Source organism: Mchenga conophoros, linkage group LG6 (assembly GCF_057382185.1).
Source record: "Mchenga conophoros isolate Kocher_MC1m ecotype Shallow Benthic linkage group LG6, M_conophoros_male_GT1.1, whole genome shotgun sequence".
NCBI classification, from domain to species: domain Eukaryota; kingdom Metazoa; phylum Chordata; class Actinopteri; order Cichliformes; family Cichlidae; genus Mchenga; species Mchenga conophoros.
Genome location: NC_140531.1, coordinates 19,075,566 through 19,091,292, shown reverse-complemented (window position 1 = coordinate 19,091,292; position 15,727 = coordinate 19,075,566). Strand labels below are relative to the sequence as shown.

Sequence of the window (15,727 nt, the reverse complement as noted above, 5' to 3'; positions counted from 1 at the left end):
TTCTCTTTTACAAATGAGAGCCAGTTTAGACAGATTGTCACATGGACTTTACGCTGGTCTGAACTTCCTACTGTTAAACGATACCATTTGCAGCTTCTGACTGAGGTAATTAAGCTTAAGTCTGAGTCTTCCACCTAAAATCAAAGTGTTTAAATTCAGATCACTTGCTGTTTTTCCCCCATTACAAAAAAAAGGGAAGATAAGAGAAGTGCACACGTGCACACAGCAGTACCCGCAGCAGCGTTCCAGAGCGCGACTCCATCAGGCGGACTTTCCTGTCCTTGCAGGCGGTAGCAAGAAGACTTCCATCTGTATTGAAAGACATGGACAAGACAACATCTGGGTGGTGACTGATGGTCCGCACGGGGTTCTTTATCACCGGCTCCGGACAGTCCAGGTTCCAGATCATTATCTGGAGGCGGAGAAACACACAGAGATCAACGCAGGTGGTTAGGCCAAGAAGTCAGACACATTAAAGGGTGGAAAGTAACTGGTGGTGTGCTACAAGTAAACCACTTTGTATCAAAAAACAACGATGCACTGACATCACCAACATACGATTAAGCCGCTCAGAGGGCCGAGTAATTACAGAGAGTGGTACATAACGGTTGTGCGAATGGACATAACAGTGCATACTTTGCTTATCTCAAAGGAATTTGTGCTATTGCACTCAGCTGTGTGGATGAAAAGAGGCAGAATTGTTTAAACATGGGAGGCCAGCATGTGTGCAAATACAGGCAGTAACTGGAGCACGTATCTCTGGAGTTAAGACATCGCACCTACGGCCCAAAACGATCTGAATACTTAGGCTAACAAACAAAGTGCTCGTGATGCTGTGTAATGTAATATCAGAAATCTTTACAGGTCAGTTCAGTGTGAACTGCAGGGCTGCACTGTGACAGATAAGTGCTCTCGGTTTAGGTCACAGTGCTTTCGGAGTTCATGCCTCGTTATCTTATTGTCTATAAATGACTCCGGGCTTGTGTAAGAGGTGGTGTGTGTGTGTGTTACCTGGTAGTCATAGGCAGTACTGAAGAGGATGTTGTTAGCAGTTGGGTGCCACTCGATGAGGCCCACTCTGCGACTGTGACCCTGGAGCTCCTTCCACGGTACTGTAATATTTTTATACACACCGTGAGGAGGGATTTCCCACACTTTAACCTACAAACACACACAAAGAGGACCAAATTGATGAAGATCCGTGCCAGAAACAAACCATCTCTTTCTCAATCCACAAAGAACAGCCAACAGAGAAAGACATTTAAAACAAATAGCCTGAAACTAGGTTTTTTCCTCTCTCTCTACAGTGATTTGTTCTGAGCATCTGCCAGGTCAGAGCTGAGGAATGTGAGGAATGACTTCTAGCTCCTTTCTGAAGGCTATAAAATGATCTCCCTGCTGCAACATGCTCAAATCCCATGAAAATGACAACACGTCAGTAAACCTCACTGAAAATTGACTCTGTGTGCGTTCCGGTGTACAAACCGTGGCGTCCTCGGAGCAGGAGGCGATGCAGCAGTCGTTGAAGGGATTCCATTTGATGTCTAACACGTTGCCCCTGTGGCCCGACACTCGAGGTTGCTGAGGGTCCACTTTACCCGTCTGGCAAAATTTAAAACACAAAACATGGACATTAGGGAAAATCACAATATTTTTCCTCTTGGAAACAAAAGCGAAACCACTAATCAGCTGCTCGCTACACTGTGGAATGAGAAATCCTTCTCCTCACATATCCTGTTATGAATAATCGGGCCCCATCTTATCTCACAGACGGACGGACGCCCTCTCTACTTTTAAAGCTTACAGTTAGGGCTGATTCAGGTGACCTTGAACTTTAGTTATGCTAAAATAGGCCTGGGCTGCTGAGGCCTCCCATGATGCCCTGTGTGTTCCTTGTTCACTCACCTTTTTTTCCACATTTATTTGTTTATACACCACTTTGCATTTAATCATTAGTTATCATTAATCTCCGTCTCTCTGCGTGTCTTTTGTCCCATCTTTCTCTCCACACCCCCAACTGCTCATGACAGATGGCTGCAACTCCCTGAGCCAGGTTCTGCTGGAGGTTTCTTCCTGTTAAAGGGGAGTTTTTCTTTCCCATGGTCACCAACTGCTTGCTCATAGGGAGATGTCTGATAGTTGGGGTTTCCTTTCTACTTTTGTAGGTTCTTTACTTTATAATATACAGCATCTTACACACACACACACACACACACAGACACACACACACACACCCTGAGAAATAATATAGGTCGGGTTGACCCAGCCCACAGTGACTTGAATGGCATGGAAAGTCGTAGTGTAGGGTTAAGAGGAGTTCCCGGTTAAGTTAGGATGCAGATTTCCCACAGAAGTCTAAATCAAGCTTTATCCTTTATCTACAGTAACTGGCATGTAGTGACCATAACCCGAGCTGCACAGAACCAACATATAGAGGAAGGAAAGAGACGAAAAACAAAAAAGACAGCCTATTTAAAAACATGCAAAATAACAATTTTGCACTATACTGTACATTAAAACAAACTGTGCCAGCAGTCCCCTGAAGTGCCCTTGAAGGTTATGTTCGTAAAAATCACAGAACTGGTGTCTGTAATTTCAGAGTTTTTTTGTAGCTCAATCCAAGAAGTCGAGCTGCCCACATAAAAAGCAGTTTCCTTGACCTCTGTGCAGCCTTGTTACAGAGTTTGGAGAGCTCAGGCTGCCTCTATATACTTCTAACAGCTGAACTTTTTCTTTTGGCCAATTGTGGGCAGCGATATAACCTATCGACGTTAAACTGAGTGAATGTATGATAGAATAACATTAGCATTCACCTGGAGTTGCATTTGTCGTCAGCCAATGAATTCAACTGTTTTTGTTTTTGGGGGGGGGGGGGGGGGGGGGGGGGGGGGGGGGGGGTTTCTCTACCAACTCCTCTGGGAAAATATCGGGATTTAGCTGCTAAGTGATGCTAAATAGGCAGTCAGCTATGTTAAAACCTAAAACTGATGAGAAATGAGAACAAAACACGAACAACAAAAGCCCAGACAGGCACTAAAAGACGTAGACTTTTGCTTTAATCTGAGTGAAACTGCAGATTTGGCGTTAATATCTGCAGGTCTGCCTGTATAAACATCTTCTTACGCACTGAGTGAATTTGGTGCTTATAAGTATTCCATCTATTTAGTCACAGCTCATCATAAACAGACTCATAATGGACAATTTAAAAAAAAAAGAAATCAAACCAGGAGAGCCAACATTTCAGTCTGAGATGATACTGCTGCATTATGCAGCTAAGTAATCTGTAATGTAGCAACTCCACACCAGATTTTTCTTTTCCCCTTTACTTTGAGACTTGTACCTTGTGGCTACAACCACACTCGAGTGACATCCCTTGAGGACGTTTATGAGAGCTGCCTCTGGAACCACCAAAGGTAAGTGAAAATTCCATGTATCTAAACACGACGTGCTGACATGTGCAGGTTAGGGCGGGTATTTTCATTCAAGAAAAAAAAAAAGCCAACTCTACATGACAACATGACAACTAACTACTCAGACTGAAGGTGGAATTACACTAACTGTTTTTAACAGACACACAATGATACTCGTACAACGCGGAAGATTTTCCGCCTCAACAAGCCGGCTAATTGTTCCATTCGTATAAGCCGAAGCTCCTTTAAACTGACATTCCTGCTCAATAATCTAGCCTGTAGGTGCGTAAGGTGTGTTTGAAACAAGAAAATGACGTAACCATTATTTAAACTTCCAGCGATCCCAATGCATGCACGCAAAAAAGTATTACATCTGCTCCTGTTTTTATATGCATTAACTACTTTCGTCACAGAACAACAGCTCATCTGTAACAGGCAGAGGTGGGATGTGGAGGCGATTGAGGGGAGGGAGTGCTGAAATTTCACATCCTTTGAATAGTGAAACGGAGGGGAAGAGAGGGGTCAGAACGTGAGTTATGTCATTCCTAAGCTCCTATGCAACTCTTACACATGCCAGGAGGATGGTGATAACTCAAACAGAGAGGCAAAGTAAAGAGAGGTGTGGAGCTTGATGCATCCCTCTGGACTGGAGATGTACAGAGAGACAGAGGATCTGTTTAGAACGTGAGGGCCGACTTTTATTTGTTCTGCTGTTGTGGCTGACATCAGCAGTGGATGTCATAACACGCATAAATCATGTGTGAAAGAGTGAAGGGGGAATGAGACAGACTAATGATGTGATATTTAGGTTGTAGCACATGAGCAGCCAGGGTTGTACTTTATTTAGAGATTCTTCAGGCTGTGTTAATGCTGAGCTATTTATAATCAGACCCAGGTGTGTATATCCATGCAGGGAGAACAAAAAAGAAGAAAGAGATGGTGAACAATTAGCAGAGACAATTCTGCCCTCCAAAACGTTCACTTTATCTGAGGTTAGAAGAAAAATGCTGAGAAGCAAGAGCTTTTTGGCTGATCTTTGCTCAAACATGTGCGAAATCTTTAGCGTGGTGAAAGTTCAGAAGGGCCATTTTGTTTTTGAATATATCTGTGAAACCAGAAAAGGAACAATCACGCGAATCCATTTTGAATATCACTACAGTCTATAGTGCTCTCAGAACAGTTTTTTCAATAAATTTGGATAATGCAACCCTTGTGCTCTCTTGGGAAACAAGTTAAAGTTTGAAGAAATTGATTTTTTAAAAAAATGCAGACATCTGGGAAACCTTTTTAAAACAGCCTAAAAAAATGAAGAAAAAGAAAGCGATGGAAAAATTGTTTGATTTTTTTTGTGTGGAAATCCTAATTTGTTTGATAAGGCCTCAATCACGCTTTCCTCAACTGGCTGCTGAGTGGTTGCTGAAGGTCACGTGCTGTTGCTAGGTGGCATTGGTCACAAAGAAAGTGCTGCACGAATTCCTTTAGTTACTAGCGTATTCCCACAGTCGCCTGTAGTTTGTATAGAAGACGCAGACTCGTCTGCAAACACTCTTCAACTACTCACCAAGCTGTAGTGAAACTGTGAAAATGTAACACAAACAGGAAATGCAGACCATGTCAAGTACCCTCTTTGTGACTGATCTCACCCAGCAACCACTTGCAAACCAGTTGGGGAATACACATTTTTCCCTAGCATTTGTTGCTTGCCAGGAGGGCCCTGACCTGTCTGTAGATCTGCATGTCTGAGGCCTTAGATATTAACAGCAATGTGACATGATGCTAAGGAAACAACTAATGCTCATACAGTTAATCCAGTGTTTTCTTTATTCTAATAACTGAGATCATGTTTGTTTGCTTTTGCCTTCAATTTATCAACAGTAAGAGATGAAGCTGTCTATGCCATTGCTAGTCAAAAGAAGCAATTTTTAAGAACTACATTAAAGTGAACTTTTTCACTTTATCTTCTGAGAAATGTGACAAGTTAAGAGACAGCATTTCTGCAGACCAACTACCTGTACACCTAAAATCTCTTCCATAATGTCACAACTTTTTGCTCACCGTTTTTTGTTTAATATATGGACTTCATCTGTAACCCAGCCAAAAAAAATCCTCAGATTTGCTGAGATGTTGTTTCATTGGGACAACAGCTGCCACTTAGAAATAAAGCAGACACACAGTATTTGAGTCATTCCTAACTTTGAGGAGTCAGAGGTGCTCAGTTTAGGTCTTTTGTCTGACTGGAACAACACAAGTGGGGAAAAAATGGCACCTTATTCTTGTGTCTTCTCTGCATTATGAGGTAAATGCTGACATACTGCTCATGTCGTGGCTCATGCCTGTGAACCTGATGCGAGGTACAGATACTCACATGATGGACAGACAGGACCAAGAAGGCCCCTCCTCCAGCACACTCAGTGATGACAGCCAGGAAACGTGGGTTGATCGCACAGAAGCTGTTGTCCTGCACACTGCGTGTGATTGGCACGCCATCAAAGCAGTTCTCCTTGGTGGCGGCCTTACCAAACACGTGGCGGAACTTGGAGCTGCGGTACTGAGGACGCCATGTCATCTGAGGGAAGGGCGAGGAGAAGAGAGGTCAGCCAAGGAGAGCCATCCATCGCACAGTTATGAAGACAGAGGATTTTATAGGCACTAAGCCTCCTGGTCCACGAGCACAGGAGGGTATTATTTAATGGTAGATGTAATAAAACAGGGAACTGATAACAAAACTAACACTCGCTGCTCCATAAGAAGTACAAAATTAAAAAAAACTCTTAGAGCATTCGCCTTATCTCATACTTTGTGACACAGACCTTTCAGATCAAAGCAGCGATGGCTTCACTGGCAAACAATAAAACAATAAAAGCAGCACAGATTTTATTTCAGTATCAGAGGTGGTCAGCCACGTCTCAGATAAAAAGCATGACACAAAAACCAGCGTGTTAAAGTATAAACAATAAAATAAAAACATGTTCTGCAGGGTTACTGCAGCATCTATGGACCATCAAACAAACAGTAAAAGGGGGGTTAACTTAATTAAGGAATGACACCATATGCATCATGGCAGACGGATGTATGAAGGGTTGCTCTTTAACCAAAATGTAGTTCTCAAACTCACTGACAGAAAGTGTACACTCAACATCATTCAAAGGAATTAAAAACCGCTTTGAAGGTAGAAAAAATTATTTTCTGTTGTAAACAACAAAAAGTTTTTACCTTAAATATCTGCTAATGACTTTTTTCTAACTTATGTGGGCCATTTTGCCCCTATTTAATATGAACTAGGTGCACATAGGTAGGAAAAGTGGGGTTAAAGATCAATAACATGAGCAAAGAGACAAGTCCACCAGGGAAGTCTGCTGTCTACAGTCCATGTAAGTATGCACCATCAGCTCTATCTATTCCAAAATATGTGCACTGACTTTATCACGTCCCAGGTCCCAGTCACGCAAGCCTACAGACTCGTTAACAACCAGTCGCTAGTGTAAAATGTGTATTCCCCGAATGGTTACAGTGGTTGGTGGCAATCATTGTTAAATCCATTGCTAAAACACTAAAACTCAAATAAGCCTATAGACCAGTCAGTGACCCCTTCACTCAACCACCAGTCGCTATGGAAAAGTGTATACTCCTGGATCTGTTGGGGAGTGGTGGCTCGAATTTGCTTGTGTGAAAATCGCTGCACCAAAAACCTCCTTTTGGTCACTACCAGGTTACCAAGGTTGCTAGTAGTTTGCATGGAAAAGAACTTGCAAATTACTCAGAGTGGTAGTGAAATGGACACAGTTTCCCTTCAAAGAAAAAGCTGCACCTTTACCACTACAGCAGTAATGCACAACTTTTACTCTGAGGTCAAACCATCTCTTTTTCCGGTTAGTATCACATTTTTTCAACTTTTACTGCCGCTTGCAGAGTAATGAGAGTATCTATTGGTGACCGTGGTATCCTGCCAGCAACTAAAACGATCACATGGTGGGTTTTGGATCAGAACCCTCTATGCAACGAGGTAGCATGTTACTGTACTAAATTTAGTAATTATATTAATTACTATTACATTGTTACTTTCAAGGAATACCCATGTTTCCCTAGCGACCAGTGGTTACCGGGTAGATCACTGATTGGACTTGTGGCCTGTGCGACTGAGGCATTAACGTAAAATGTCAAGTAGGACAAAGAGGGAAAATACTCAGGTCAACCTCAGGACACAAGCTGTCTCAAGCCAAAAAGTGCATAACTCGTGGCGTTCCACAGGGTAGTATTTTAGTCCCATTTTTATTACCATTACGTGTTAATGGATGTAGGTTTTGCTTGTTTTTATATGCCAATTATTTAGCGTTTCTTTTCCAAGGAGACTGTGGTTAAACAATTTCTGAGCAAACCGCCCGGCAGTAACTGGTAGATAACTTCTCACTTCATTTGGAAATAGGCTACAGTGCTTGGGTTCCATGTAATAAGTCAGCACAACATATTAAATAATGATGTAATGAAACAAGTCCACAAACAGACACATCATCATTTTATTGTTTTTTGGCCATTTAAGGTCGGCGTACTTCTAGCGAGCATCCAAACTACAATATAAAAACAGTATGTAGTGCATTGACAGTGAGTTGCTCTCCATGTTAGTACTTCAAAGCATCCAAGAAAGAGTTACATCTAAAAATAGATAAAGACACCACTGAGCTACTGAACATGAACGAAATGTATCAAGGTAGAAAATGTGAGCAGCTCAGAGCTTCATTTTTAACAACCATCTTTGATCTATTTTAAGCACATCTGGTTTTATTTTTAGGCTTATAAAGCTAGTTATGAAAGGCTAACTAGAAGTGTAACAATCTACCTACTGGAAATGGTTGGGAGAACATTTTCACTTTCGCTTTTGTTCCATATGAGCTCATCTGTGTATATGTTGTGAATGACAATATCCGCAGTAAAGATTTTAATTGTATTTGTATCACATACACATGCTTTTTCCTAACCAGTGTCATCAAAATGTATTACAGCTCTCAATAAAGTCTACTACATTTAATGTATAAGGAGTGAAAAACCTGCAATACTTTCCCAATCCGGACTCTCTTTTTAGCCGCTTCCCCTTAAGCCAGTCGATGCATATGTCATTATTGTGAGAGATAAGTGGCTCTGCTCCACTGGGACGAGGTCTGGCCAGCCAGCATGTCTGCTCTGCTGCTCTGGCTGGCTTTCCGCCTGCCTGCTGCATGGTCATTACTTATGAATTAGGGGTGGAGGCGGCTGATGGACAAGAACGCAAAAATGGATTCAACCAACAAAGTATAGTAAATGGAGAGAGCGATTAGAGAGCTACAGGAACATCGAAGAACAAGAACAACAGCAGTAGGAGGTGGAGGTATAAACCCATTACAGGTTTGTGTTTTCCTACAAATCGCACCTACAGCAAATCTTGTCACTGAAAACAGTGACATCATGCTCCTGTTTTATGTGGACTGCCCTCTGGTTTTTCACATGATGGCTAAATAAATACATGGTGAGCATGATGCAGGTGTGGCTGGAAAGAGGCCGAGGAAGGATTTAGACCAACAGAAGGAAAAAAATCAGGTTTAGAGAAAGCAAAAAGAAAGGAAAGAAGAATGCTACAGAGGTGTGGAGCATGACTTCATGGCTCAGTTTACCCTTCCACCTCTCACCTCCTAGCCCGAGGCCGTCACAGAGAGCCTCGTACTGCCACACGGGAACCTGAGAAGGATTTAAACTACTCAGGTGTTTAAGACTCTAATTGCCACTCAGGCGTTCATCAGTCACATCCATGACTGCGATTACCACAGTTACCTTGTCAGCAATTGCTGCAATAACAAAAAGACATTTCGCTCATCCTCAACCTAAATGCTTAAAATAGAGTAACTTGAAAAATGGTGTCTCTTTTCTTTTGCTAAAGCTTCTCCTAAAATTGATCACAGATAAACTGATTCATCTAAAATATCCAGATTTTTCACAGGGCCACGTGATGCATCTTCAAATCTTATCCAGTCCAGTTTAATTTTTATTTTTTTATTATAGCAGATGCAAAAAAAAAAAAAAAAGCAGCAAATCTGGAAGATACTTGAACAAGCAAGTTTGAAGTCTGAGTCTGCAGCTGTGAGGGCAGCTCTGTGAGCCGTTACTTTAATAATAAAAATAATAATGGATTGCATTTATATAGCACTTTTCAAGGAACCCAAAGCGCTTTTTACAATTCCACTATTCATTCACTCTCACATTCACACTCTGGTGGAGGCAAGCTACGGTTGTAGCCACAGCTGCCCTGGGGCAGACTGCCATATCGCGCCATCGGCCCCTCTGGCCAACACCAGTAGGCAGTAGGTGAAGTGTCTTGCCCAAGGACACAACGACCAGGACAGAGAGCCCAGGGACAGATCCCCTGAGCCACAGTCGCCCTCACTTTAAGAGTTCATATGCTAAAATGCAAGAGCAGATGCTATATGGCTTACACACACAGGGAGTATAAAAATGCTGAAATAATTTAAAGCAAAATAAAGCAAGAGGCTCTTCATAAAATTGTGACCATGTGAGATATACATTTGGACCAAATTTAATCCAGAAACACCTCCTGGTTTTGATAGAAAAGCCGTGAACACCCACAAAAAGTTGATGCCAGTCCACTCACTGGAATAATGGTTAATATACAGTACATGTCTAAATTAACTGTAATACAAAAAAATGAATGGAAACCATCTTACAAGGGCTTTAATTAAACCAGTAGGATTATTTTACTATTACCGTTCCCTGCTGTGCACTCCCCTCACTCAATCTGACCGCTGTCTCTGAAGACGAGCCCGCGTAATGCATCCGTCAGCCAGCCTGAACCACACACTCGACCTGTTCGTAAAGCGTGTGCAAAAGTGCGATTGTCGCTCAGTTCATCATGGAAAAATGACTCAGCCCCACCATACCAACGCATGATGCTCAACTAGCCCCTCTGATAAAACCCACATTTTTCATTTCGAGCAGTGACTGTATTAAAAGAACTCCGAAACATAATTTTTGGTGGAGCTATAATTTCAGATCACGTGTATTCGTTTATGGCTGTGCTACAGTATTGTTTGATCCATTTGTGTTGTTGGTAAAATGACACATCATGAGACTGAGAAAAGAGAAGGAAAAAAAAAACAAAACAGGGCTGGTGGACTGACGGTTTAAAAATTAGCCCATGTTTGGGGGCTAATGCTCAGGTCCTGCTCTACTATACAAATGTCATTCTAGCCCATTGTTAGGTGGGTGCCAAGAAAATCATGGTGTCATAATACATTAAATATAATCATATTATTCAAATTTTGTGGATATAAATTAGAGGTGACTGTTGTAAGATGTGTGTTAACTCCTGATCACGTAGTAGGTTCACAGACAGAGATTTAGTGTATTAATATCAGATACTGTAATCAAATCACTTAAAAAAATACATATTTTCCAAGTTATTTTTGCTGTAGGTCGTGCACACTGTGCTACAGTGCGAGTTACGCAACTTCTAAAACTGCTAGTTGAAAGTTGTTCCCCACACACTGTAATAACTTTAAAAAACAACGTTTGTATAGTTATAGTTCCATGTTAAAGTATGGACTGCTTAAAGTAGTTTAAATATTAAATTAAGTTGAAACACTGAAAACATGACAGATGGCGCCGCTAAAGCTTATCTCACAGATTCGTTGATGTCTGAAGGTGGAAGCTTAGTTTTGAAAACAAATTCATGGTGATTATCAGGTTTTTATGACATCTATTCTGCTCTATCTGCTCCGTAACAAAAAACCTGTTAACTTCCTTACTGGAAGTTAAATAAACCGAACTGTAAATATGCCAGACAGCCATAAAGGTGTGAGGGGAATTCAGTCATAGAACTGTTATTAAAATAGTTTAAAATATATATATATCTTTATTTTAACAAGACGTATCCAAAAAAACTTTACAAAAAAATATTGGAGTTTGCTTTTTCCAGTGCAAAAGATTTTTGCACGGTTTGCAATAATCAATTAACCAGATTGTTCACAAAGGGTCTCCAAACCTCTTCAAATGTTGAAGTCTGTCTTTCATCAAACCATTTCTTCTTTCTAGTGGATGGTTTGGCATCATTCGCCCTTCTAACTGAGGTTTCTGATGCACATTTTTAGCAAAAGACTGAATGCATCAGTTGGCGAGCGAGCTACACGCAATTACAACCCGGACCACATCTGGACTGCTGTAATCAGCGTTCATGTATTGCTGAGGCTTACAAGACCAGAGGGAGAAGCTTCCAGGGCCGACAGCTAGGACATCTTGTCGCGTCTAAAGCGGGTTGTAATCAGGCCGGTGGCAGCTTTCTTTCAGCTGCGTCTTGGAGCAGGTACGCAGCAGGCTGCCGGGTGGTGGGCGGCCTGTCTTTTGCTCTTCACAGAACTGATGACGGAAACACTATTCTGGCTATTTTTACTGTGGCTTCTTACTGATCAAAAGGCAACCAGGCATGCTCACTGACAGCGGGAAAATGATTTTATTCATCAGGACTTCTGTGACAGGCTTTATGTCTGGCAAAATAAAATAAAATTTAATTTAAAAAAAGAGGAGATGCAGTCTTTTTTGTCAGAGGGAAATTTATTTTAGTCTGTGAGCAGGGAGTCACAGCGGTAACCGCATTAAGGGGGCTGTAAAAACAGTCATGAAACTAAACTGAAAACACAGATATGACTCTTTAAAAAAAAAAAAAGATATATTGTACATCTGGTTTGTTCTGCCTGAGTTCTTTGTAGGTCTGTAGTTGTGTATACATCCTCTCCTAGAGACTGCCTTTTAAGCACCTCGTAAGTCATAACCACGTAGACTAGCAGCCACTCCTTTCTTTGACTAGCTTGGCACTGAGGGAGGGGTTTCACAGTTCAAAGTTCACTTATTGGTGCCCAGCCTCTAGCCTCCAAAATTCCTATGAGTATGAAATCAATTCCTCCCCTCTGCTGTCAGCAGTAATTCTCATCGAAACACGGTGAATCTTAAGAAAAAGAAGAAAAACAAGCGGGCACGAGCGCTGGCTTCTCAAACTGCAGATGTCGTGTTTTGTAAACGCTCAGAGTGAAATTCAAGACGAGGTATGTACAGGTGTGAGCACATGGCACACACAGACACGCGCGCACACACACTGAATCACTGTGTGCGCACGACTGAGCGACACACACCTCCCTTTGTTTAGACTAGGTGATATCATACACAGATGACAGCTTACAACCTCTCTCCTGTAATAGGATAACAGCCACAGTGATAATCCTGGAGCCGCTTCAATGCAATGGAGCGCACATGTGAGCAAGTATGAAAAGATGGGCCAGGATATGTCCACCTGCCTCGCTGCGTTTACCTGGAGATATCCTCACAATCACACACACACACACACACACACACACACACACACACACCACTATCTCCAAACCATCTCAGTTTCTCTTTCATCAAAACTGTGTCTGACCTCCCAGCACGATTTATGGATACTTTGGACGCCATGTACGTTCAGAGTCCTTTTCTCCTGGCGAGCAGTTTTACAGGTGTATGAACTCACGTAGAGACAAGAGTGAACTAATGATTAACGTATACGGTATTCGGATGAACAGGGCGTGGATGGTCCGACTGAGAGCTCAAAAAACAGGGCAAAAATACAGATTAATGGGAGTTTCGTTGTAGGGTTTCCATTATTTTAATTCAAAATATTGACAGAAATGGAGCTGATGTGGCAATGAGATCCACTTTTCCCATTTTTCTTTTACACCTCACCCATTTTTGTGAAAGTATCCCCCCTCTTCCCCTCTCTTACCCCCACCCCCAGCCTTGTTCTTCTGGAGGTTTCTTCCTGTTAAAAAGGACTTCTTCCTTCCCGGTGTTGCCAAATGCTTGCTCATAAGGGGTCATTTGATTGTTGGTGTTTTCTCCATTTTATTGTGTCTTTACCTTACAATAAAAAGCACCTTGAAGTGAGCGTTTATGTGATTTGGTGTAAGATTTAATCGAACATGGAGAGCTTGTGTGTTGTTCTGCAGTTTTCTGGTAATCTTTTTGCAGTTACGATAACCCTGCACTTTGAGAAAACAGCCGCTGTGCTAAAATGAAGGTCAAGAGACAAACTTGATTATCAGACAGATCTGGTTATCTGTTCTTTAGGTTATAAAAGCTTAAATGCAACCAAACACCTCCCACTGATCCTGGACTGCCGGTAAAATTGCAAGTGCGTGTATTTTGTGTTTGTGTGCGTGTCAAAGAAGAAAGCCTCCGTAAATAAATGGTGCTTTTTCAGTCCTGTCGACCACTCAAAGCACTTTGCACTCCAATCTGCATACACAGCACTTCTCTATCACTAATCCATACTGATGAAGGAAGTCTTTAGGGTCAGTAACTCACCCAGGGATACTTTGGAAGGTTGGTGGGTCGATCCCAGGCTCCCGTAGTCCTGATACAACTTCTCCCGAAGTAATCAGTTTGAAATCCATGTTTACACTTTCAGGACTTTTTTTCTTTTTATCCTACCTTCAGAGTTCAGGGTTTGTTTAAAACATGGAAAGAAGATATGAGATGCTATCACTGATAGGAAATAAGACCAAAACTGTAACTCTCTAAAGTGACAGTGCAAAGATGAAGCAAAACAAACTCCACCCAGCCACGTACCAGACATCATAGTGAGCAGGTACTGCATTAACACAAGTCTGCCCTTAAGAGTTTTCCATTAGTTCCCGGCTGGAGAGAGAGTGCACAGCTCACGCGGTGAACATCCATTAGCTCCTGAAGGACATCCATATGTAACGTAATTTGCAAGACAATAAGATACAAATCACGGCGCACTTATTTCCTAAGAAGACTCACTATAAGCTGAAACAAGACATGAGATGATGACACAATCAGCCGGTCAGGGTTTCACCACAAATCAACAAGCAAAGTTTCCTAAGAACTCCCCGAAATGTTTGATCGTATCCCAGCCGAGTCTTACAGTTTCCCCACTCGGGACACTCGTGTGAATAAATCAGGACTGCCGGCTTAATGAAAAGACCTCAAAAAGACTGAAATCCAAACCAGAAGACGCATATTTCAGTGAATGGGAGTGTTTTGAATCTGTGAGCTGAAATAACTTTACTGGGATGTTAGCTGATGATGATGTCATTTTTACAACAACTCTGGGACAGCTTCCGACTTTTTTTTTTTTTAAAATCCTCAGCAAAAAACTGAAAATATCTCCACACTTACGGTAGCAAATGAGAGCTTACATGTCCGATCTCGGGGCTGTAGGATAATTTACTAAAAGAGCACAAGTGCAGTCACATTAAATGTGAGCTGCTGTGGAAATTCAGATTCAGAGTCAGTCTGCAGAACGGTTTTTGTTTCATCTTGTTCAAGTCTGTCTTATTGATGTGCACTCAACAGTCCTGAGTTTAAAGCTTCGGGGGGGAAATGGCGAGCACGCACACACACACACACACACGCATGGAGGTCTAAAGAATAAAACGGAGATCAATAAGCGAATGTCAAACTGCAGAGACCGATCAGAGGGAGCAACACCCACATGGAGGGACAACACGGATGAAAAAGGCTCACTTGAGTCAGGGGGAGAGCGAAGGAGGTGAGGTGGGAGTTCAGCAGTACTCACCCTGTCGAGTAAGTTGTCACTGGTGGAAGAAGCAGCACCAGCAGCAGGGAAGAGGGAAACAGTTGATCTCTGTCTTCAGTGACAAGCCAAATCAGAAAAAGACAAAAACAAACAAAAAAAAACAAAAACAAACTACAATCACTTCTTTTTCTTTATCCTAGCTTCATGGACCAGTGCTGCTGCTGTTGTGATTACTTTCCCCACACGCGTGTGAACATAAACACACCACGAAACCCAGTCCAAAAAGATCTTACAGTCCCTCCTGCACTCAAGCTCTTCTTCTTTGATGTGCACAATCAACACAAGCAGTCTAGTCAGCGACGACAGACAGTATGTGTGTGTGCACCATGAAGCCCAGAGCGTGTGTGAACAAGCAAGGAGCGAGCGCAGGAGTGTGTACACTCCCCGAGAGGGAGGTGACTGCACAGAGAGAGAGAGAGCGAGGGGGAGTGAGAGACAGCAGGTAATCTCACTCCCTCTCCTTCCTCGAGTGCCACTCCCTCCAGTCACTCCTCCGCAGCGTTTGCTCAATCAGGATTTCTCACTCTCGTAACTGCAAACGCTCATCTTTAACCCTGTTGCTCAAAATAAAAAAAGAAACGATCTACTCGCCAGATTTGTTTTGTTTACATGTAAAGGTAGTGAAATAACACGTATATGTGGATTCCTAGAAACTCTGACCGGAGTATCTCTGAGACGAGGCTCGGTT

The 15,727-nt window shown here is 42.2% G+C and overlaps 1 protein-coding gene across 2 annotated transcripts in view; it reads right to left on the bottom strand.

The window, feature by feature from the left end:
- coro2aa (coronin 2Aa) overlaps positions 1-15,727 on the bottom strand; it is a 48,511-nt gene that overhangs the window by 12,103 nt on the left and 20,681 nt on the right. Inside the window, exons 1-5 of one of the 2 annotated variants that reach the window (XM_085276637.1) lie at positions 15,019-15,431; positions 5,776-5,976; positions 1,486-1,602; positions 1,012-1,161; positions 233-412 (exon numbers count right to left, since the gene is read on the bottom strand). In XM_085276637.1, the coding sequence (XP_085132763.1) occupies positions 233-412; positions 1,012-1,161; positions 1,486-1,602; positions 5,776-5,976 (648 nt within the window). In that variant the 5' untranslated portion in view covers positions 15,019-15,431. Of the gene's footprint in view, positions 1-232; positions 413-1,011; positions 1,162-1,485; positions 1,603-5,775; positions 5,977-15,018; positions 15,432-15,727 lie in introns of those variants that run through there. The other variant, XM_085276636.1, reaches the window with a different exon arrangement.